At 44.7% G+C, this 23,592-nt stretch overlaps 1 protein-coding gene across 16 annotated transcripts in view; it reads right to left on the minus strand.

Annotated features, from left to right (window-relative positions):
• The window catches only part of ANK2 (ankyrin 2), a 191,637-nt gene extending 168,332 nt beyond the window's left edge, over positions 1-23,305 (minus strand). For 15 of the 16 annotated variants that reach the window (XM_032684755.1, XM_032684754.1, XM_032684753.1 and 12 more), the window contains exon 1: positions 23,143-23,305. In XM_032684755.1, the coding sequence (XP_032540646.1) occupies positions 23,143-23,226 (84 nt within the window). In that variant the 5' untranslated portion in view covers positions 23,227-23,305. The remainder of the gene's footprint in view (positions 1-23,142) is intronic. The other variant, XM_032684738.1, reaches the window with a different exon arrangement.
• Between the last annotated feature and the right edge of the window lie 287 nt (positions 23,306-23,592).

Raw genomic sequence — 23,592 nt, forward strand, 5'->3', positions numbered from 1 at the left:
TCAATGTGGGTGCCTTGGAGAACAGCGTTTTCCACAAGCTCATCATCCCCCAGAGGCAGAAAAGAGAACTGTGCCCTGCGAGGACAGAGGAGTAACCTTTTGCAAAGTCTCCTGCTGTCTCATGCTCTGTATGATCTCAGACGAGCTGCTGCTGTGCAGTCACATGCAAGGGGGCTGTTTCTGAATTAATCACGCATCAAACTGCACGTGTGTGCAGGAATAGTCACTTCAGCTGCTGTTTTGTACAGGAGAGTACAAAAAAAAAAACCCCTGATTATTGCTGTTTTGCCCTTTAGTTCCTTCACTCTGCTTCATTTACTGGTGCTGTTTTAACCTGTTCCTGTGAAGAGGCACATCTACAGCCGGTTTTATTCTGTGATCTTGCCATCATTACAAGCTCAAATAAGGAAATTAACCCCTGAGATCTGGGAGCTGAATGCTGAGCGTTCACTGTGGAAAAATGAGAGCGATAAGGCTCTCACTTAAAACCTAAAAAATTCCTAATTGAGACCATAATCTTTATTCAACCCCATTACCCACATGTACTGTGAGATAGTCTGTAATTAAGGATCACATACTATATATATATTCATGAGACCTCTGCCCCCTGCAGTGAGCAGGCCCAGGCAGCACACACTTAAGACACAGAGCTTTGAGCACTTATTTTCTCCTTGATGCTCAATGGGTGGCAGAAGTACTTTCTGCATGATAAACCTGATTTCTGAAGATTAAATTATTAATTCCCTCACAGGCCTTTCTGTAGTTCTGTTAAATACATATATATATATATCTCTGTAATAAATACTAATGCATTTATTTTCAAGAACAGCTCTGCAAAAGGAAAGGGACTTAACCTTCAATTTACAAGGCCAAAGGAATCCTCTCATTTTGACTGCACCAACCAGGAAAACTTTGAATCTTATTTTTCACAATATAGATGTGACACAATGTTTGTATTTCAGAAGCAACATTTCTGTTGGCTTCATCTGCTATAATGGTGCTCAGTATTTGTACAGGTAGACCAGGAATCACGAGCCAACCTGTCAAATGAGGGGACAAGTAACTGCTGGCTGTCTGTGAAAAACCTGAGTTTTCCCAAGTGAGCAGCACCACGTAGGAACTTTGAAGCAGAATAAAGTCCAAGCCCACGTCTCCAGGGCAGGGCTCTGTTTCCTCAATGGGCAGCTCTGCTCCCTTTCCCATGATCCCACATCTTAGACATCCCATTTCCAACAGAGCCCAAGCAAGAACATCTCCCTCCCCTGATTGTTAGAGTCAGATGTGTAAAAGTCACATATATCATGGAAAAATAGAGCACAGCTCCGTCACCAGAGCGATGCATGGGAGAACACACACACCTTATTTCTGGCACTTCCTAATCTTTAAGCATAACTGTTCTCAGACTTGCTCCTGGGAATGTCTAGATGCTCACAAACACTCTCACACCTGACACACAAAGTGTCAGGGTACTGTGTCACCAGCAGTGTCACTCTTTGTACCCACACACAGGCTGCACCCAAGCACTGCTGAAACACAGAATAGGATGAGACAGCTATAAAGAAAAAAACATATGGAAAGGGAATAACCTCCCATCAGCAAGCACTGAACATAATGCCAACTTGTTGCCTGCCTTCTAAAAAAGCCCCTGGACCAAAGGATCATCTGTTGACACCTCCTTACTCTCTTTGGGAGCCACTCTCATCTCCCCTCTTTCACCCTGCCTTATCCTTGCCACGCAGCAGTATTTCCCCACACCCCTTCTCCTTCCAGGGAGTCCCTGTCCTGTCCTCCCCAGCAGATTTTTGTCGGATCCACCTCCAGGCGGCACTCGGTGCTCTGCAGAAAACCAGAAGGCTCGGCAGCAAGGCTGCTTAGGGCTCATCCCTCCTAAATTCTGACACCTTCCCTCCTCCCGGCAGCAGGTCGCGGGGAGGGCACCCGGGGACCCGCAGCGCGGCTGCCGCGGTGCAAACACACCGGGAAAAGGCGGGAGCGTGTGAGCCAAGGACAAGGTTCCCTCGCTGCCGTCGATCCCAGCAGATGGGGTCAGCAGAGATCCCAGTGCCGGCTGCCGTGCGCATTCCCCGCCCCTGATCCCACGGCATCCTTAACGGCGGGGTGGCGAGGATCGGATCGTTACCGCCGAGAGCCCCGGTCCCCATGGCAACGGAGCCGCAGCTGGGCAGGAAAACATCCCTGCACAGGCTGTGGATTGACACGGGATGAGCCAACGAGCTCTGCAGCATTCCCAGACTCAGAGGACCCGCACGACGAACGCTTTGCTCCATCAGCGTGCCACGCTCCGGCAAATTTTGCAACTGTGCCTCTCGCAGCAAACGCTGGCGTGGGATGAGCAACAAACACGGGAAGGAGGCAAGGAGGGACCGTGATCCCGAAGCTGGAGAGGGAGCAGACACTTGCAGGGTGTTTCTGGCTCGTCTGCCGATTTTCTATTTTTCCTCCAGGTAAAACATATTGAAATTCTTTAAAAAACGTGTAGTGTGATACATTCTCTGTGGTTCTGCCCACCGCCCTGGTAACTTCAGCAGATAAACACATCTACAAAAGCAAGAAACCTCTGACAGCAGATGTGTGATTCTATTAATGCACATGGATAAAAATGGAAAGCCAATGTTCCACACACCTACTACCACGCAGATTAACTTCTTTTTTTTTAGCACAAACCTCCACTTTCCACCACCCTTTTTATCCCATACTCTCCAAACTGGGGGAAGAAAGCAGGTTTCCCCTCTGTCCTCACGACATTCCAGCAGCTACTGTAACACCTACACAGTACAATAAACTGGCTACATTTCTTCTCTCCCTTTGCTTTGCCAACTTTCTCATAAATAGCCTGAGTTTCCACATAACTGTACTACTGAAATACCACAAAACAAATTGTTTCTTTGATACTGAATAACAACACTTTCCCCCCCCCCCCCCCCCGACAAAAGCCATGCAGTTCCTGGACAACTTCCTGTATAAATATACACTGATTTAAAATCTTGTTGCTGTCTGGATTCTCTTGCCTTAAATAATGAGTAAATTATTTTGTTTCTTTACCCACAGAGGTTTCTGTGCCTCTCTACCCACACACAGACATCTGTATATATATTTACTTAAAGCCCTTGCTAAATAATCACTGACCAGAATAAAAAAAGAAGACTGAAATGCCCAATCCTGCAAAAGTCTCAAGAGCAAGACAGTTGGGGTACAGGGCTGCTAATAAAGCACAATAGATAAGTCAGCTTATTTCTAATTGACCCAGGACTCAATCCATAAGCAAATGAGTTCTTGCAGCTGTACCAGCTCTATTAAACTCTATTTCTACAGAAGCCTGTGGTAAGAAGAGTCTTAAAACGCATTAGTAAGTTATAATTAGGGATTTCTTATCTCTTTTACATGCTTACAAGTTAAAATCCAACCAAGTCAAAGAAAGGCTTCCATTGACTTAGAAGGCTTTGGAGAACGTCTCCGTAATTTCTACTGATGCTGACAGGAATTGTGTTCGTAAAGGAAAAATGAGAAGCTGATGCTTTGCCAAGGAGAAAAACCACCAAGAACATGTGGGGAAGTCCTGATGAACGTTATTTTTTGTACCAGGAGAGTAGGTGGAAGGAAGACAGCAAGAAGTGAGGGGAAAACCATATTTCACAGGGATTAGGAGCTCACAGAAATCAATCCCAAGGCAGCAGGTCAAGCACAGCCACATCACTCACCTGCTATAAAGAATCTGCCCAGAATAGTTGGCTGATGGTGAATGTTTCTTAGCACACACACACACACACACACACACATCACCTAAGCCTACTTACCTTAAATATTAACGCAAGGACACCTACTCACAGCTCTGGTGACCTCAGCGTTAAGAGTCTCATGGCTTAATTCTTCAGGGCAAAAAGAGCAAGACTAAAATTTGGCAAATAAAATTAAATGAATCCTTTTCCCCGTGACAACAATTTTCCCCAACTGTGACAGACTGCACGGCCCAGCATTGTGACAGCTAATTAGGCTCTAGCAACAGGGCCAGGGCTCTATTTCTGCAGGATTTCTGTGCAGTTCTGCCTTGTGACTGGACACAAGTTATTTTACTTTTGTATTTAGTTTTGTATTTTTTTTTTTAAATCTCAGAAATACACATGCACCATTGAGAAATAAACAATAAATAATTAAAACCCAACTGCCTGCATCTTCGGGCTCTGTGCATTCTTCTTCCCTTATGCTTTTTCAAAGAACCACCCAGAACCTTAAAATACCTTTTAAAGTAATTGTTCTAGATACACCTTATACTCTCTATAAGTACAACATCCAACATAAATTTTGTATTGTATCCCTAGCAACAGGTGTGAGAACACTTCAGTTAATTCATAAAAAAACCTAATGGTACAGGAATTATTTTGTAGCAGGATACTGAGCTAACAATCCCATGGAGGTGAAGTGTGTGTGGGATGTTCAAAATACACGTCCCTCTCTGGGGACACAATTCACTGCTGGGTCCTGGGCTCTTTTCTCAGTAGTCAACAGCTCTTGAAACTCCTACACAAATCATAAAATCATAGAACAGTTTGGGTTGAAAGGGATTTTAAAGGTCATCCACTCCAATTCCACTGCAATGAGCATAATTTACTCTAATGGAAAGTCAAATACCTTTAGAACTTGCCTGAGCTTCTACTCTGAATTATGCTCAAATCACTTATTCCATTCAGCAAAAATTAAACATATTGATTCTCCCATTCCAAGGGTAAACATACATAAATAATGCTAATAATTCATTACAGTAAACAACCTATTGCTGCTTGGCCCAGGCACCAGGAGCCTTACAAACTGACAACTCCATATCCAAGCACAGACAGAAATAAGCACTTCTCAAAACAGAACCCAAAATAATTGGCTTCCTACCCCTGCCTCCAGTCTGACACTTCCAAGTGAAGCCAGAAAAGCAATCTCAGCTGTGAGGATTTTGGTGCTTGGGATGGGGATTTGCATCCCGTGAGGAATCAGATCATCAAATCACTTCCCATAGAAACTCATGAGTGTTTTAAGGAACTTTCAGTGCAAACGCTTCTCTGTGCTTATAAAAAATTCCCAGTCAAAACTTTTTCAGCTGGATAATGGCTTGCCAAAACAACACACTTAATGAGGCATCATAGCAGATCACAAAAATATCTATTTCCCCCTGAAAAAGTTCCTTTGCTTAGAGATGGGGAGGAAAAAAAAAAAAAAAAAAAAGAGTACAGCACAAAAAAATCCCTTCCACCCTGCTGAAACTATCGCTTTCAACAACAGCAATCACTGCCAGTCAGGACTCAAAATTAATGAGGAACCTGGGGATGGGGAAAAAAAAATTCCCCAAGCTAACACTATATTTGGATGGTAATCTGCAGCAGTCTGCACTGGGGTATAAACAGGCACCCAACGTGGCAGCCAAGTTATGTGCAGGTTGATTAACCTGCTCCAGGTTACCTGCTTTGATGTTTTACCTCAGGGCATGTCTATAAATAAGCCCCAAGCACTGTTCCCACACTTTTCCAAAGAATTACCACGCAAGAAACTTGCATTGTGGACAGTGATGCTTGTGGCTCCAGCAAACGTGACCAGACATCCCGTGATGTCAAGTGCAAAATGCAGTTATTTTTTGTGTTTATCACACATTTAAGATACTGATATATATATATGACTTACATACATATATCTTACATTCCAAATAAGATTCCAAGGTGAAGATGCACCTCCAGGTAGCTCCAGAGTAGTACATTTGTAAATGTTACAGCCTGAGCGACTGTCACTGGACTGACGTATTTTTTGCTTTATTTTAAAATCACGCTGCACCAAAGGTCAGCCCTCCCTTATCACCTGACGTGGAGCTGCTGGACAAGCCAAAGGAATCATGCTGACTACAACTTGGTGAGGATCTGTCCTTGGAAGTGCTCCTACAGCAGAAGGAATGTGGCAATTAGGATGGTTTCTCTCACTGTAATTTCATTCCTCTGTCAGACCCGTTTGGTCATTTCGGACAAACCACCTTAAGCCATTTTCTCCCATCGTCACTGGTACCACCCAAATGATGCAAAATTTGGGTCCAAAGATCCAAAATCTGGCCAAGCTGTTCCAGGAGGTTGAATAGCTTTTCCTGAAAGACTGGGCTAATTACTATAATCCCTAACAGTGTTACTGGGGTGGCAAAATCTCAAGGGCCTGGAACTGCTGAGGACTGAGTGACAATAGGCTTAGGGAGAAGGTCTCTTTGTGTTGATAAACTGGGTGTGCTCAGTAGCAGCAGCTGTAACTAATCTTTATTTCCTTTGTTTTTCCCTCTTTTCCCTATATTCACATGATACAAACACCAGTAGCAGTCAAAAAGGTTGCTAACCAGGCTGTGGAAGACACAGTCACAATTCAAAAGCAGTAACATACAGCAAAGGTTGAGTTTTGTGTTAGCAAAACCTGAAAATCAGCGATCTGATGTTCTGACCTGTACACATCAGTGATTTGTACCAAAGTTCTGGAACTAAAGAAAAAGGGAGGGAGAAAAAAAAGAAAGGACAAGTCAAGCTCTGCCACAGGCCGCCCAGGGCAATGGTGGAGTCACCGTAAAATCCCAGAATGGTTTGGGTTGGAACCAAGGGACCTTAATGTTCACCCAGTCCCACCCCCTGCCATGGGCAGGGACACCTCCCACTATCCCAGGTTGCTCCAAGCCCTGTCCAACCCAGCCTTGGACATTCCCAGGGATGGGGCAGCCTCTCCCTGGCAGGATGTAAAAGGTGTGCAGATTTGGCACTTGGGGACATGGGTAAGTGGTGGCCTTGGCAATGCTGGGGAAATAGTTGCACTCAATGATCTCAGAGGGCTTTTCCATCCTAAATGACTCCATGATTCTATGACTCTTGCACCAAGTACAGGTAACAGCAAAGAATGAAGAGCTTTTGAACGGTCAGCCAAAATTTTGATGCCCAGAAAACCCCTGAAAAACCTGTTAAAGCAGTCCAACTGTAAGGATTTTGAGCAAGGCTCTGCTGACCTACCTAGGAATACTTCTGCCCTCTGAAATGCCAAGTACACAGTGACAGTCATGGACCTGCTCTGAGTGTCCACTGGGCCCCCCAGTGACACCTGCAAGGCTCAGCAAAACCAGGACTGCAAACAGCTCCCTGCTGACTGGATCGCAGGAAAAATTGGATAACCTTCACAAAACCACCCCGAGGACTTCCAGAACAACGGAGCAGCCCTGACATAAAGGGAATAATGATCACAGGAGCAGCCAAAGCGAATTTGTTAGGAACTAATCACGTCAAATAAATTGCAGGGCTTGGGGTGGTTTTATTCTAATAAGCCTTTCAAATGGACCTGCATAAGCAAACTGGTATGGAACCAATGGAGATAAAAGTACAAAAATAAGGCTGTTTCCTAATATAATATAGAAAACCATTCTTTGCTGGGTATCTATGACCCATGAACACTGGAGATGAGACACTGGATTTGCAAAAATTTCAGGAGCTTGGAATGTAAAACACAGGTGAGGAGGTCCCTCACCCAGAAGAGGAGGGGCTGGAATCAGCTCTGCCCTACTCGTCACACTGCCCAAAAGCTGGTTTCAGCTTCAAAAATCACAACTGGGAAAAATTAGACCAAAAAAAAAAAGTTTAAAGCAAGCCCACATCAATCAACAATTCTACCCATCTCGGTGGAGTTTTCATGGTTTTCTGCCAGCAGAGATGATACAGAAACGTGGCTCTGCACTGACAGACTTCGAACATTCTTCAGCTCTAATTGGTGGCGTTCATGCAGTCAGCTACTAATTGCATTAGTTGTTATTTCCAACACAAATACAGAACACAGATATCTCCTTACTCCATTTGTCTCTTCAAAAGCGTTGCCCAGTTGTGCATAAAAAGCCTTCCCCGGGAAATAATCAGAGGGAAAAATTCCAAGCCCGCTGCAGATACGCTAATTCCAGTGTACATCTTAGTCATGAAGATTTGCCTTTGATTTGGACACTTGTTTCAAGCAAATTAACATACAAACCAGAAGTTATCGTAGATAAGACAAAGGATGAAATTAATTTTAACAGTTCTATAGGGTTTTTTTCCCTTTTCCTTTATTTCCAGTTAGAACATTTTAAATTCTATGTTCCACGGATTGCAAAAATGGGGGCTGGTGCCTCTCATTCACCAACTAACACTTTTGTCAGGTGGATTTTGGTACCATCTAAAGTGGCTTTTGTCCTGCAGCATAGAAATAGATGATTGCTTTGTTAATGTGCTCTGGCTCTTTTGCTGACACAGAGAGGGTGTAACAAAGTCACAAACACAGAGCAGGTTGAAAAGGACCTTAAGGATCAAAGTCAGCAGCACAGGTTCATTAATCTATGAACAGCAACATTTTAAAAAGGCTACTGAGAGAGTGGGCCTTCCTAGTCTGAAAAAGGAGGGTCAAATAATGCTTGAATCAAATTATAGAAAATCCTTTCTCGCTCATTCCGTTCATGTTATTAAAATGCCTTAAATTTCTCTCAGTGAACTGTGGAGCTGATAGCATTAATGCTCATTAAACAACTGCACAGAGAGAGATGCTGCTTTAAAGCTAAAATGCCCCAGGCAGAGGGCAGGAGCCCCCAAGACCCAACACTTCCCATGAGGCAGCTCATGGAGATGCAGGAAAGAAAGAGTAGCCACTGTCACCATCACTGTTTTATCTTTTCAGAAATATTATTTGAGGAAATATGAGCAGATAATAACATGAAGGATGCTTTTAAATTGCACAAGAGCCTCAAGGCCAGGACTGGCATCCCACTGCCAACACCCAGGGGAGCTTGGTGCATCCCACGTGCTGGGCATGTGAGATGTGCACCTACAGGAAAAACCCACACACACCCCATCCCCACTTAACATGTGTTGTAGGAGAGCTGTTAATTATTGCTCAACGTTTCTCAGTCTTCCTCATTTGCAACTTCCATTGCAGCTCCCCAAAGTCAATGGTTCCACTCCCTGTCTTCAAATAACATCCAAAATCAGCATTTTCATACCATGTTGGGAAGGCCATTGTCAGAGAATCGAGTTTCCCTCCAAGATTCACTTGAAAAGCAGCACTATTCATGCTAAAATGGCGTGGTAAAATCACTGAAATGTCAATTTACCACGGGGAATTAACAGATTGCAGTTTGGGATCTAACAAAGTCTCAGTGATGTAATACCCTTTTAACTGGGTGTGATTAACAGGTTACCCTGAATACTCTCAGCACCTTCACCTATACATTTCTGAGGTGACACACACACATTGACCTGATAATACTGAAATAAATGCAGCCAAACTGACACAAACCCTTCTGAAAACTCTCTTAAGGTTCTTAAATATCAACTACTTTTTTTTTTTAAATGTAAACCATGAGAAAATATATATATGTGTGCGTGTATACGGTTTCAAATTAATACACAAATGCAAATATAGGGTAGATGACACAAAGTGTCATGTCCAAGCTACTCTTAACAAAAACACCTTGCAGGCTGCAATACAGAAATAAAAAAAAAAATAAAAAAAACCCACAACAGTGAAGCTGAGAGAGAATCAGGTACATTTGAAACCACCTCCTCATTAAACACCAGAACTAAAATACCATGCTGTTTTATAGCCTTCCACTTTTTTAAAGCAGCATCCAAACTAATTCAAATGCTCTTTGCCCTCTTTGGCAGATCATCAACTAAACCACCACCTGGCTTAATTAAGCAGGATTGAAATTATTCTGCATAAAAGTAAGCATAAAAGGTGAGAGAAACCACATGTTCATCTTTCATCTCATATTTACTGATGTCTCTGAAACCTAAGAACACTTTCATTCCCTGCTGGACTCCTCACAACGACTGTTGTGCTTTATATAAATGCCACGAAGATTCATAATCTGGGTAAAAATGCATCCATGGACATGTGGCATCCAGTGTGTGGAAACCAGCAGAGAGCTCACTCAGGTGAGATCCCACCTGGAATGCTGCATCCAGCTCTGGGGGCACAAACAGCGGAAGGACACGGACCAGAAGAGGCCACCAAGGTGATCAGAGGGATGGAGCAGCTCTGCTGTGAGGAAAGGCTGAGAGAGTTGAGATTGTTCAGCCTGGAGAAGAGAAAACTTTGGGGTGACCCAGGACCTGAAGGAGCTACAAGAAAGATGGAGAGAGACTATTTCCAAGGGCCTGGAGTGACAGGACAAGGGGGAACAGTTTTTAATTCCAAAAAGTACAGTGGGTTTATCAGCAGCTCATTGTCCTTTAGACTTAATTTTGAAAATAAGATTTATCACCCCTTTTCCTTCATCTCTTCTCTTAATATTTTTAAAGAAGATGCCTAAAATCTCTGTCTCACTGGCCTTGGCTGCCAGTCAAGGGAACGGACAGTAGGATTAGATGGGATACTGGGAAGAAATTCTTCCCCGTGAGGGTGGTGAGGCCCTGGCTGTAACAGTTCGTTTGGACACACGTCTGGAATAAAGACAAGTGCCACAAACATTTAAACACACAAAATATCTTTTATTGCAGTCATAATAATAATATAATGATAAACTCAGCAAAGAGAATCAAAAGCTAAAAAAAGCTACAAAATAACTACCTTATTGTGTGGCCTTAAAAACAAATACTATGAACAGCATTTATAACACGATATAATACTAACTAGTGAAAAGGGAGTTAAAGGGATACCAAAAAGGGATCTTAACACAATATTATGGATAACTATTAACAAGATATTGGTTAGTGAATGGGGAAATTAAGGGGAAAATACTATGGATACTAATAAAAGAGTATTAAAGGGACACTAAAGGATTTTTAAAGTCTTCTTTCTCAGTTGCTTCCCCTCACTAAGCTGTGCCTACCCACACAGACAGGCCAGGGCTGTCAGGATTGCAGCAGCTGGGCGGTGCCCATCCCTTAGCGGGCGTCCCCGCGGAGCAACACAGGCTGGGGGGCAGGATGAGGATCGCTCAGCTCAGCACTCCTGACAGCCCATTGGATCAGCTCCACATTACACCACGTAGGGCCAGGACGCAGTGTAAGGGGAGGTCTGACTGGCAGCCAAACACTGCCTGCTCATTGCCTGATGGCAACTGTCTGTGCCTGCCCTGCTGGTGGGGCAAGGGGCCAGCGACCCCTGCCCACATCATCTTCCTCTATGCTCCATTGATCATCTAATTGTGCCTTTCTCTCAGTAGCCTGTGCCAGTGTAAGTGTGGCTGCCCCATCCCTAGAAGTGCCCAGGGCCAGGTTGGATGGGGTTTGGAGCAACCTGGGCTGGTGGGAGGTGCCCCTGCCCATGGCAGGGGGTGGGACTGCCTGATCTTTAAGGTCCCTTCAAAACCCAGGCCATTGTGTAGTTCCATGATTTCTGAAGGTGCTCTCAGAGCAGATGAGGTGTAGGATGGCACTTCTTCTACTAAAGACTGGGAAGGTGAGTGGAGAAGCTGCTGCTCATTAATCCTGGCCCACGGCCAGGCTGTCACCACCCACTGTGACACTCGCTCTCAGGGAGCCCAGCACCTGCACAGGGGTGACAATGCAGCCAGCAAAGGACAAGAACTTGAATAAATTCTGAACTAAATGCTTGGCTGGCAGCCAAGGCCAGTGAGACAGAGATTTTAGGCATATTCTTTAAAAATATCAAGAGCAGAGATGAAGGAAAGGAGGTGATAAATCATATTTTCAACATTAAAGAATTGTGAACTGCTGATAAACCCACTGTACTTTTCAGAATTAAAATGCAATTCTTTTCCAAGATTGCTCCTTTTTGGCTTTCAAGTTATTTTCCTGAAAACCTTTCCATAGTTTTATCTTCTGTGAGTCTCCATTTTATTTTGCTGAAATTATATTATGTGCCAGCAACCCAATTGTGAAACCTCTGCAGTTAGTAAGTTGCCAGAGGCTACAGAAACGTTTCTTCATTTAGAACAGCCGAAGAAATAGTTCTTTATTTGAGCAGACAGATACATGGAAGGCATTTAACGACCTAAGAAACAAAGCCACTGAGCACTGCATGGAGTGACACACTGCATGGCTGGAGTGGCCAAAGGCCTTCACAGCAACTATTTGAACCCCAGAGCTGGAGGCCAAACCTGAACATTTATGTCCACTCAAACAGATGTTGAATGAGATCAACGTAAAGAAACTGTTTCTTTTGCCTCTGTCCTGAAATGTTTTGCTAGACAAAGTTTACCTAAATCAGAACAAACCCTAAATAATGCCCGCTGTTATTTGTAAAGGGCTTTCCACACCTGGAGTTTTCTCTGTAGTTCTTCCGCATCAGAAGCTCTCTGTGCATGTGCAGCCCTTGGGGCAGCTCTGGACTAATAACTGCCCACATTGCCCTTCCCACTGCTCTCGACCACAGCCAACAGGAGGTCAAAACTGCAAACACCACAACCACGTCAGAGTCAGGAAAACTGAAGTCATCTTCTCTGTGAGCACAACCACCCAATCCCCATTATCCCCCTGCAATGAGAGAAGCTCATCATCTTTCCTGAGCTGAAGTCTGTGTCACAAGTGACGATGTTCCAAACACGTCTCACAATTAATGTGCCCTCCCCGCTGTCCTTGGAGCAGTGACTGCACTGATGTGCCACGTCTTACATCATCCTAAGATGTACTGTCTGTACACCACAGACTCTGATGGAGCTTCCAGCAATGCAGAACAGTGTGACAGCTCTGGGGAAGTCACCTCCTGACCACTTGGAACCCCTCAAACCAAACCTTCCCTGGGGTTGGGGGTTTTGCCTGATGTGACAGGGTGTTCAAATTCACACACAATAAATAGGAACCTCGCTTTATATTTTGGAAACGACCGCGCAGCCCGATTTGCCAAAAACTCACCTTGATTTCCAGCAGCACTGGGAGGCTTGGAGGAAACGAGTGGAAGAGAACTCTGAGGGTTGCAAAAATGAATCAAAAATAAATAATTTATTTTAAAAAAGCAGTGAAAGTAACTCTCCCCGGAAGAAACTGTTGTAATGTCACCTGGAATAAATAATCTACCTACACATTTCATCACCTCAAGGCAACGTGTGATGGACTTACTCAATCCTTACTGCTGAGACACAGTAGGTCACAGCTAAGCACTGCTTTTATATTTTAAAGGTCAATTGACATGCTTCAGGAAGAACTAACTGCATGTTTCCACAGGTATCTGCTGAATTTTATGGCACAAGCTGGGAAATGGACTGATGGTATCGTGCTTTCCACAAACATCAATATATACTAATGGTTCTCATTACTACTGCAATAAAACCATCCAATAATTTTATTAAGTAACAAAGAAAAATTTTCCAGAGAAGGATTAAATACCTGGTCCCAGAATTTATCAATCCAAGCTCTAAATATATCAAAAAGCAGTCCTAATTCAGCTATTCGTGTAGCTACACGCCATAAATGTCAAAGGTAAACAAGGAAATATTCAACTCATTCCTGGTGGGATGGATCTCAAAGCCACTAAAAGGGAGTAAAAATTACCAAAGTCAATGAAAATCCTTCCATAAACTTCAGCAAGCTTTGACTCAGGCTCTAAAAATGAGTTGTGGGTTTTGTTTCAGCATGGCTAAGGGTCTGCTTCCCTCGGCACATCCAACCTGAACGAGTCCCTGGACACTTTGTGCAACCTCTGAGAAAAGACTTTGGGCTCAGAAGGGAAAAGTAGAGGGCATGGAGAGCAAGAGGGATTTTAAAGAGAGGGTGTGTGGGAAATAAGGGCCCTTGAAGCTGGTCCCCAGCAGTGAGGGGGAGGCAGGAGAGCTGAGGATCACTAGATTCTCAGCCTTGTTTTGGCACTTGCACCTGAGGTTGCCCCAGGCAAACCCCTGCAAAGGAACTGGCTGCAGTGATCCCAATTATTCCTATGAAGCACATTAGCTGCAATGATGGAAAATGCTGTTTGAGAAAACGAGTGTGTTGGAATAGCAGCTTAATCTCAGCTGGTCAAACCAAGCATTACAAGCAACACAAATCACACTCTCATTTCATTGGTGTTTTTGAGGTAGAAAAAAAAAAAGAACCAAAGAATTACCTGCTCTTCATGCTTTTCCAATAAAGGGTTTTTGTAAGCACACGGTAGTGAAAAACACCTCTCTGATGTTCTAGTCAAGCACCAAAACACTGTCACACAAAGAACCAGCCTCACCTTCTCTCCCAGCTGCTCATGTCCATCCCTTCCCATCCTGTCTCCTCTACAGGGAGGAAGAGGGGAGTTCAAACCCAAATGGGATTCTTACTCTGGTTCCCAGGAAGGACAGTAGAGAGATCCAAACCCCATCAGTGCCAGAACTTATTTCCGAACACAACTACAAATGCCACATCTATGTTACAGACTCTGGAGACTTTTCAGACTGGAACCTGAGGTATTTGGTTTCCTTCTGGTATTAAACAGAGCTTCTCTTTGGGGCAGTTAAACTACGTTTTTCTCAGCAAGTTCCAGCAAAAGGTTAACCATTTGTTCCCTCTTTCAGGGGAAAGAAAAAAAAATAGAACTTATCACATTCATCCTCCCAAGAGGGCAGAGGGGAGAAAATACACAGAGGTCCAAGTTCAAATGTCATTTCTCCTCGTGAATGATCCACTGACCCTGGTCTCACTGACCCAACACATGGAGCTTGCCTGACTCCAACTCACGCTCAGCTGGTTTGTAACCACATCTTTGTCACTTTGATTGTATCACTCAAAAAGGTGGCTCCCCATTAATTGTATTTACTGCTTTCATTCGGCCATTGGGTTGGGTTTTTTTCAATTAAATGTATTTGATTTCCATTTGGGTGAAGCCACATTGTGCAGAAGAGATTTCCAGCACCATTTTTTTGCTCATTCACTTAAAAAATTGGGATACCATTCACAGAACTGCTGCATAGGTACAAGCCAGGTTGTATTATTTCTGTTCAGAGGTAACAACTGGTTTATAACAATGATTTCTAAGAAAGGCTCGTTGTACATCACTACCCTAATTGCTGTCAGCCACATTTCCAATGGGCCACACTCCTAAGCTCCCTCTGCAAAGGAGCAATCTGGAATCTTAAAGTGTACATTAGTGCATAATGAGATCCTGGCAGCTGTTTTCCAACTGAAAGCCATCGCCTGCTGCTTCTGTTGGTGATGTGGCTGTGAAAAAAGCAGTTCTGCTGACGAGCAGGGGGGAGAGAGGTGTGTACAAATACACGGCCTCACGTATAATTAACCACGAGCCCTCACGCTTACACCCCCCAACACAATTATGGAGACTGCAAGCTCTGCAAAGGCCATGGTTTCCTTGGAAAACACCTTCTGCACCGTTAGAAGAGGTTAATTAAAGATAAATGCACAACAAAAGCTGGGCTTGCCTCAAGGTACAGGAGGCGATATTTGCACCTCGCCTCCCCAACTCTGAAGTGCACCAAAGAAAATGGTAGCTTAGCTCTACACTCGACCTGTTTAACTGGGATTTCACACCAAACAAGAGGCCATCAGCAGTTCAGAGGGTTGAGGGGGACGATGGAAGCATCTCCAACTGGAGCAAGGGGGCTTGGGGCAGGGCAGTGACCTTTAGACAAGGCTTCTCTCCCCCTCATTTTCGGGAATGCTGCAGTCACCGTTCCGCCCTCGGCGCGAGCAAAGCAGCTAAAGCACAAGTGGAAATGCCAGCTCATAAAGCGCCTTTCTTCAGTGCTTCAAAGCTAATGAGCATGAATCACTGATTGATTGGAAAATCTGTGCCCATTCCAGCGCTTCTGCTTCCTGATGTTCACCCCGCTCTGCTCTGTCAGAGGGACAGGGCAACGAGAGCCCAGTTCCCCGCCGGCTGAACCAAACCCACGCTCCCATCCAGCACTGACCGTGCTCTGCTGCCATGCTCTGGAAAAACCACAGGATGCAGCACACCACCACACCCCCGAGGGCACACACACACACAGCCAAGAGCCTGCTCCTCCTGGTGTTTATGCCTATTCATTCATTTTTTGATTAGATCATGCCAGTGTATCCACCAGGACGGTCAGATAAGATTGCTAAGGGTTTGCACCATGAATAACTGCCACTGTTTCTTGACATTTACATGTTGACATCTGCTCTCTGAGACTGAAAGCTGCCAGATGTATTAGATATTTAAAATGTCTTACAAAGAGCATTTTGGTCACAGGAAAACAGCACCATTTCTAGTACAGTAAGAGATAAGGTTCAAAATTGTATATTTTATAAAAGGGTGGAAATTATGAACAGCAGTTTCCACTTTTCTTTATATACTTCTAAACCAGCACCCACTTTCTTCATTGCCTCAACTGCACCAACACACACTTCAAACCCTGCCTTGTGCAAAGGAACCCCAGGAGTGGAACAACCAGCAGATTTAATTGATCATCATGTAGCTAAATTGTTGCAGGAATCTGTGCATTCCTGGTGCCAACTGAAATCCATACCCTCTGTTTGCTCACATCCAGTGCTAGAGCGTAATACAAACACATGGCAGCCAAGACTGGATGAAACAAATAAAAAACAACCAATCCCTTCTGAACTGTTCAGCCTGTGGCAGAACCCTCTGTGCTGTTTAACCTAAAAAAATCACTTCCAACTGCAATTACTGCTGTTTGCTCTCTCCTTTCCTTAGGAGCTGATCCTATTCTCCAGGGAGCGCTTCATTCACGGACTAAATCCATGTGTGTGTGTGTGAGCTAAAGAGAGACAAAACAGAAGTAGGTTACAAATTGTGTACCTGCTGGTAACACAAGTGCAGCCAGCTGGAAGGAACCACAGAAGAGGTGAGATAACCTGAGTTGGTGTCTACCTTTACTCCTTAAATTGCCGTGTGCTCAAGGAACGTTTCTATTTCAAGAAGGTTTGGAGGAGACCGATCCAGGCCCACAGGTTTGATTTTGCCATGCCCTAAAGGATACACTGCCTTTTTGGTTAAAAGGTAAAAGATATAATACTACATTTCCATCCTCCAAAATCACATTTGAAAGAGAGAAAGGTAATTTGAAAATCAATTACGTGTCTTTTCAACCATGAATTTTTTACCAGAAAGTGACCTGAAGCAATTCACTGCCTTTCTCGTGCAACCTTAGAAACTACTCTGAGGGAGCCTTAAACATTGGTCCATCTTCATCTACACCTTTTAAATATTTCTCTCTCCTGTATTTGGTGCCAGAGAACAATGAAATCAAGTGGAAATAAATGAGAAAATGCAAAATTACAAGGATCCCACTGAAAGACCAACAGTACGGCACATTTCTACTGAAAATGCACTGAGGAAATAGTTCATTATTCCTACACAGTGTAGGAATAATAACAGTAAGTTCAAACTTTCAGCTCAGCAATTTCTGTCACCAAGACAAAAGCAGCCTACTTAATCAGCTAGGAAAGATTTCGAAATAATTAATTCCTGCAAATAAATGAGGATGGAAGGGCCCCCAGCCATCTTATTATTTTTTTGGCCTCCCTCTGTTCCTCGCATTTCAGAGCTCCAGGGCTCCCAGTGTCTAACCTAAATATCTACGTGCTGCATATGTCAGTCTCAATTTGGAGAGTGAAAAAACCTCCCTAGCCAGAAATGTCATCTGATGCATCAACACAAGATGCCCAGTGGAGACAGGGACACAGAGCCACAAAACCACGGGATCTCTGATGGGGAGAGGCAGAGGCCAGGAGGGGAGGGGAGGCAGGGACAGAGCACGTGGCTGCCTCCAGCATGGCCCCAATGTCCCCAGAGAGCCAGGACAGGTGGCTTTGAGCCCAGCTCAGGCTCTGTCACCGCAGGAAGGCGTGACAAGGCTGGGAGATGTGCGAAGGCGAGACAATATGTGCCATCCCTGACAGCCTCAGACATCCTGCAGGGAGAAGGGGAAGCTGGCTGGGGAACAAGGGACAACTTGCTTCTCTGACTCAGTTGATGTTTGCCAAACATTGGTGAAAATGAGCAAGAGCTGAGAAGGGTAAACCAGGAGCCTGGGACACGGGGCAGGTGGATGTTGGATCAACACGCCACACTGCTCTGTAAGAACAGTCACTGCTCGGATCCAGATCACTGCCTCCTTGCTCTCTTCACAGCATTTCACCTGGGAAATACAGCAGTGCCACAAATCTGCTAAGACACTCAAACCACTCCACCCCTTTGCAGATTCCTGTTGCTCTGTTAAGAAAACCCCGACGTTTTTAAAAGCAACGTACACGTTAAGGTTAAAGCCCGCAACGAAGAAACATAACCTTCTAGGTAGCTGTGTCAGCTCTAAGACTTGTTCATTGCTCATCCCAGAGTACAACAGTACTTGAAATGACCCTGTTCCACTAGAATATGAAGACCTAGAAAAGCCAGGCTCAGTTGTGTGGTTGAGACCGTGTGCCCTCTCCATCTTACGCACTTTACATTGCCAGAAAACACGACAGCAACACAAAACGCTCCACTCCACACGTTCAGCTCTGTCACCCATCATTATTTTTTTCCCTGTCTTACTGCTGTAAGGGAATGGAAATTACTTCCCCAGAGTGTCGATCACCAAGGGGCTGCTGATGCAATGGTTGCTCTGCAGCAACTTGGGACACAGAGTGAGATGTTCTATCCCACAGTGAGATAAACACACACCATTTTTGGTTTGTTACCGTCACACACACAGCAACTAAAGCTAAATACATCAGAGCAGTTGCAGCTACAACGTTAGTTTTACAGCTGGGACAAAATGTGCTGGAAGCCCCGTGCTAGGAAGAAAAGGCAAAGGGAACAAGCAAATCCTGATCTGAGTAACGCAAGAACATCAGTGGAGTTGCATCAGATTGAGGACAGCACAAACCGTGTTGAAGCACAGGGCAAGACATTGAGGAACACGACTGGTCTGACCCTTAACAATCTTAACAAACCTGCCTCTCACCTCCACAACTTAAAAACTTTTAAGTTCCTCTTTTTCCCCATCTCTTCTCTTCTTTCCAGAGCAAATTCTAGTACCATTTCTCTGCCTGTTTACTTTAGTGTAAATTGGATTAGCTCTGCTGAAAGCAAGGCAGTTCCAGCTCTCTCCCACTGGTTCAGCTGAAAGAGTAAGACCTTGCAGAAGCTGCTCTACCAGTAAAATTACCAATATTGAACACCAGCGAGCTGGGTTAACTTGTAATTACCACTTTTCCTTTGTGATAAAGGCTTTTAGATATCCTACTGCTGAAAGAAAGGAAAGCCTGTGTTTTTTCCTCATTACCTCTTTCTGCCTGTTCAATTTACTGCATATCAACCAAAGGAAAACCTTTCTTCTGAAACCAGAGGACATGATCTCTCTCAGGAGAGGCAGCAGACACTGATTTCATCCTGGTTGGATCATCCAACAGCACAGCCAAGAGCAGGGTGGCCACAGCTACTTGTCTGTCACGGGTAATAACAGCAGAGCCAGGGAAAGAGCAGCAACTAGAGAAGGCAAAGTGGGGCTTGGCCAGCTTGGAATGATGGCAATTTAGGGACACATCACCCAGCAGACTGGGACTGCTGTCACACCAGTCCTCACACTGATTTTGGAAGAGACGAACACTGCTTTAAAATACTTAAATAGCCACAGTTGCCATCAACTAAACTGTTGTTTGAGATTATCAGAGTACCACAGATGATGTTGGTGAAAGCACAGAAATACAGGAGCAAGAGGGACCTCCTCAAAGGGCTTGAATCCAGACCAGTGATAGGTTAGAAAAATCACATCTCATTCATAATTCAGTTTCTCTTGGCTCTTTATCTGATTAAACCCATTAGAAGGCTGCAGAAGAGGATCATTTCCTCTTCCCCTCTGACAGCCTTTTGCTTGAGGACACTAAAGCCAAGCTCCTCTGCATTTTGCTCTCCCTTCCAGCAATCCCTCTCCACATGTTTTGTGTATATTTAGATTCTTGTTCTTGAACAACATTATGCTCATACTCCAAAACAGGTCTCCATTACCTTATGCACAGAATAAACCATCATAAGTAATCAAAACTAATTAAAAGCATTTGCTTGTACACTCCAATGATTCCATTAGCAAGCATACAACTTCCACTGGAAGTACCTCACCTAATGTACCCAATTTTATTTAAAGGAGAAGATTATGCTTAGGTTAGGAAAAGAAGTCTCATTTCTCTTTCTTTAAATCAACATTACAACTTCCTCTAAGTCTTTTCAAGCATGAGCCTGACTCCAAGCTTTTAATTTCTCTGAAAAAGATGAGCAATACCAAGACTGGAATTCTGCTATAAGGTAAAATGGATTATTTTTGCACTAAATCACCAGCGGTGTGAGGTTTACGAAGAACCTGTAAGTTTAGGAAGAACCTGTAGCTTCTGGAAAGCCCTTTGCCATCAGGGCTTTTAATACTAGATATGGGAACAGGCTTCATTTTCTACACGGTGAACAACAGTAGTTGGTTTTCATCTCAAACACTCAAGAAAGAAAAAACCATCCTTGAAAGGAATTCTAGGAATTTAGTACTTGGACCCATCACAATATGTACTTGGTAAAGGACAGAAGGAGACATCAAAAAAACAGTATATTATAAATTTATGATTGCTTGCTGTACTATTCCTTCAACACCAGTGCTGGCTACCAAGATGAGAGGACCAACTCCAAGTGCTGCTCTCAGCAGGTTTCCACGAAGTTACACCAGTAGCAGAATGACTCTGTCCTGTTCTTTTCTGCATCCCAATGCACTCCAATTCTAGAATTAGATGAACCCAGATTTTTCTCCCAGGAACACACATTCTGTCATATCCCACTTATCACATGGAGGAGAAGTACCACTGGCAAACTGGATGCAACCCTACCACTGCATTCACAAACCACTGACTCACGGGAATGCACAGAGCCAGAACCATCACCATGAGGATTAAATTTGGCTTTTTGTAGGTAGTAATTTTCTCTATTTTATGAAAAATCCAGTTTTCCTTTCCTGTATTAGGACAAAACTGAAGCCTCCTTATCCTAAAGTGTGCATGCATTAAAAAAAATGGGGTCCTGCTGAAAATTAAGAGAAAAGCCTATGTGGCTTCCCAGCTAGAACACCCTCCTGGAACACAGAAGATCCAGCTGAACTTTGTATCCAAGCTAAGCTGTACTCTGCCTCTCCCAATACATAGATCAAACTCATCCAGCTCAATTAATATTTAATTATCCACACAAAAGGGATCAACTTCCGCAGAACAGATAGAGGGCATGTTGGCTGGTGCAATGCAGCTTCTACAGCAAAAGTAGTTCAGGACCTGAAAACAGGCTACATTACTTGGGATTTTGGAGCTCTTGCACATGGCACTTTTGTCTCTGTTCCCAAAATAAATTGTGCCTACCTAGTCAAAACACAGAGGAATTCAATTTGGAATTCTTGTACTCTTGGCTATTCCAAGGTGTGTCTTTCCCATCAAGAAAATTATCTATTTTGAGGTTTTCAGAAATTAATTCGTAGAATTTTAAAAGTAATATTAAAGCTTGGAGCTGTAGTTCTTCAGTAAGTCACTAAGGGTAAAGACTTATGAGGGTTTCTCTAATACCAGAACTGAGCCACCAACATCTATTGCATCCAAACTCAGGGTTTAACAATTTTTGCCTATTATCTGTCAGTTCAAAATGCCTAATTAATATTTCCTGGTTGCAAAAGATAACTTTAAGAAGATGCCCATTTATTATGCTTTTGAAAAATAAAAATGGATCAGCTGTTGTAAAGACTCTGAATATGGAGACTCAAGAAGTAAGAGATGCTTTCCAAGCATTCATTTGGCAATTGTTTCAACCTTGAAAGACTCTGGGCCACTTGACTTGCAAAAGAACGGGAAAACACAAAACCACAAATACATTGATTACAAAAAAAAAAGTGATAAAAACACCCACTTTGATTCCTTGGATCTTCAAAACATCTCTCCTAGTATGATACTGTTCCCAGGTTATCTAAAAGTCAAATTAAAACATCGGGTATGCACTTAATCATTTGATTTTTGCTCCCTCATACAGACTTCCATACCCACACAAATGAACCTTTCAAACCCAGAGGTGAGACCAAGCAGATATCCCCTCTCCTACTCGGTTCTGCTTAAATATAAGGCCAAGATGCTATATAAAGTCCCCCACTGTGTGGAGATCCAGGCAATATTCCAAGCACAATGGGGTGGGGTGAGGATGTTTTTGTTCAAATTCTCGCTTAGACTGGATTCTCTCATGCCTTTACGGTTGTAGGTACAGAACCTTCCCTCTGTAATAAAAAAGGGCCTGACAGCATTACCTTATTGCAAAGGAGCTTTTCCTCTCCAGGTCAAAGCCTTTGCACAAGTCCCTGAATACGTGTCTGGGTGTTATTTCAATTTGTAGCAATTTGTCTTGCTTGTCTGCAGCGTTGGTTAAAATGCAAATTCTATGCAAAATGAGGGACTGAAGAATTCATCAGTAAATATACTTCGTACGGATTAAATTCTTCTTCACCCCGCAAGCAGCCCCCCCAAATTTCAGTGGGGTAACCCACGTTACACCAATTGACATAAAAGAAGGGGAGGGGGGGACTAAATGTAAACCCGTTTATGTCATAATTATGCAGCACCACAGACATCTTTCCTCCTAAGGGGGAGAGAAAGCCCAAACAGAAATAAACAGCCGCCTGCAATTAAATCCATTAAAAAGAGATTACCTCAAGTAGGGGGTTGAAGCAGCGGGCAACTGCACGCTGCACCTTGCAAATCAACCATTTGTGACAGAGAGACTGGACACACGGGGAACGTGCCCCGGGAACTGGGTGTGGCTGGACAATTCACATTTTTACCCCGTTACTTGTCGCTAACATCACTGCATTACCGCGGATGGCACAACAGCCAGCGATGTATCTCTCTAGGACCGTTTACGGCACGACCTAAGAAACACCTCCGGCAAAAATAAACCGAAGGTCTATAAACCCGCCTGAAGGAAAAGGGATGGCAGCACACGAGCCAAGACCCCACTTCTATCAACACAAACCGCCCGCTCCCTCCGGGGCAGCGCCGAGCAGCATCCCCTGCCGAACCACGCCAACTTCCACGGAACGAGAAACGCAGGAACCACCCCCTCCGGCTCGGCTATCGCAGCGCTGTGGGTTCCACACGGAGACCCAACACGGGGGGAGAGCCCCTCTCTCCCCGCGGAGCATCGGCAGGGCAGGAGCTCCGCGCTCCCCCCTCCCTGACCCCCGCTCCCAGTCCCGGCTCCCACCTTCTTGGGTCTCTTCCTGCGCTGGCTGCCCCCCCCGTTGCACTTCTCGCCGCCGTCGCTCTTCTGGGCCGCCTCCTCGTTCATGCTGCTGCTGGCGAGCGGCACTGCCGTGCCATGCAGGCTCGGCGCCCAGCCCCAGCCCAGGGTGGCACCGCCGGGGCCGGCCCGGGGGCGGGCACAGCGGCCGCGTTGCCGTGGCGGCGGCGGCGGCGGCGGGGCGGGGACGGCACACACCCCGCGCTGCCGGAATCACCCACGGGCGGGGTGGGAAAACACCCTCCTCGGAGCTCATCTCCCGGCTCCGAGCCCCCCCCCCGCACCTGCTGCCGCTGGAGAACAGGTTGCTCCGAGCCCCTGGAGCGTGGATGCTCGCAGCGGTGGGGTAGCCACAGCCCCTCCGGGCTACCGGTGCCTCACCGGTTGTTTTTCTCTCCACCCAAAACGAGCTCT

Source organism: Chiroxiphia lanceolata, chromosome 4 (assembly GCF_009829145.1).
Source record: "Chiroxiphia lanceolata isolate bChiLan1 chromosome 4, bChiLan1.pri, whole genome shotgun sequence".
Classification (NCBI taxonomy): domain Eukaryota; kingdom Metazoa; phylum Chordata; class Aves; order Passeriformes; family Pipridae; genus Chiroxiphia; species Chiroxiphia lanceolata.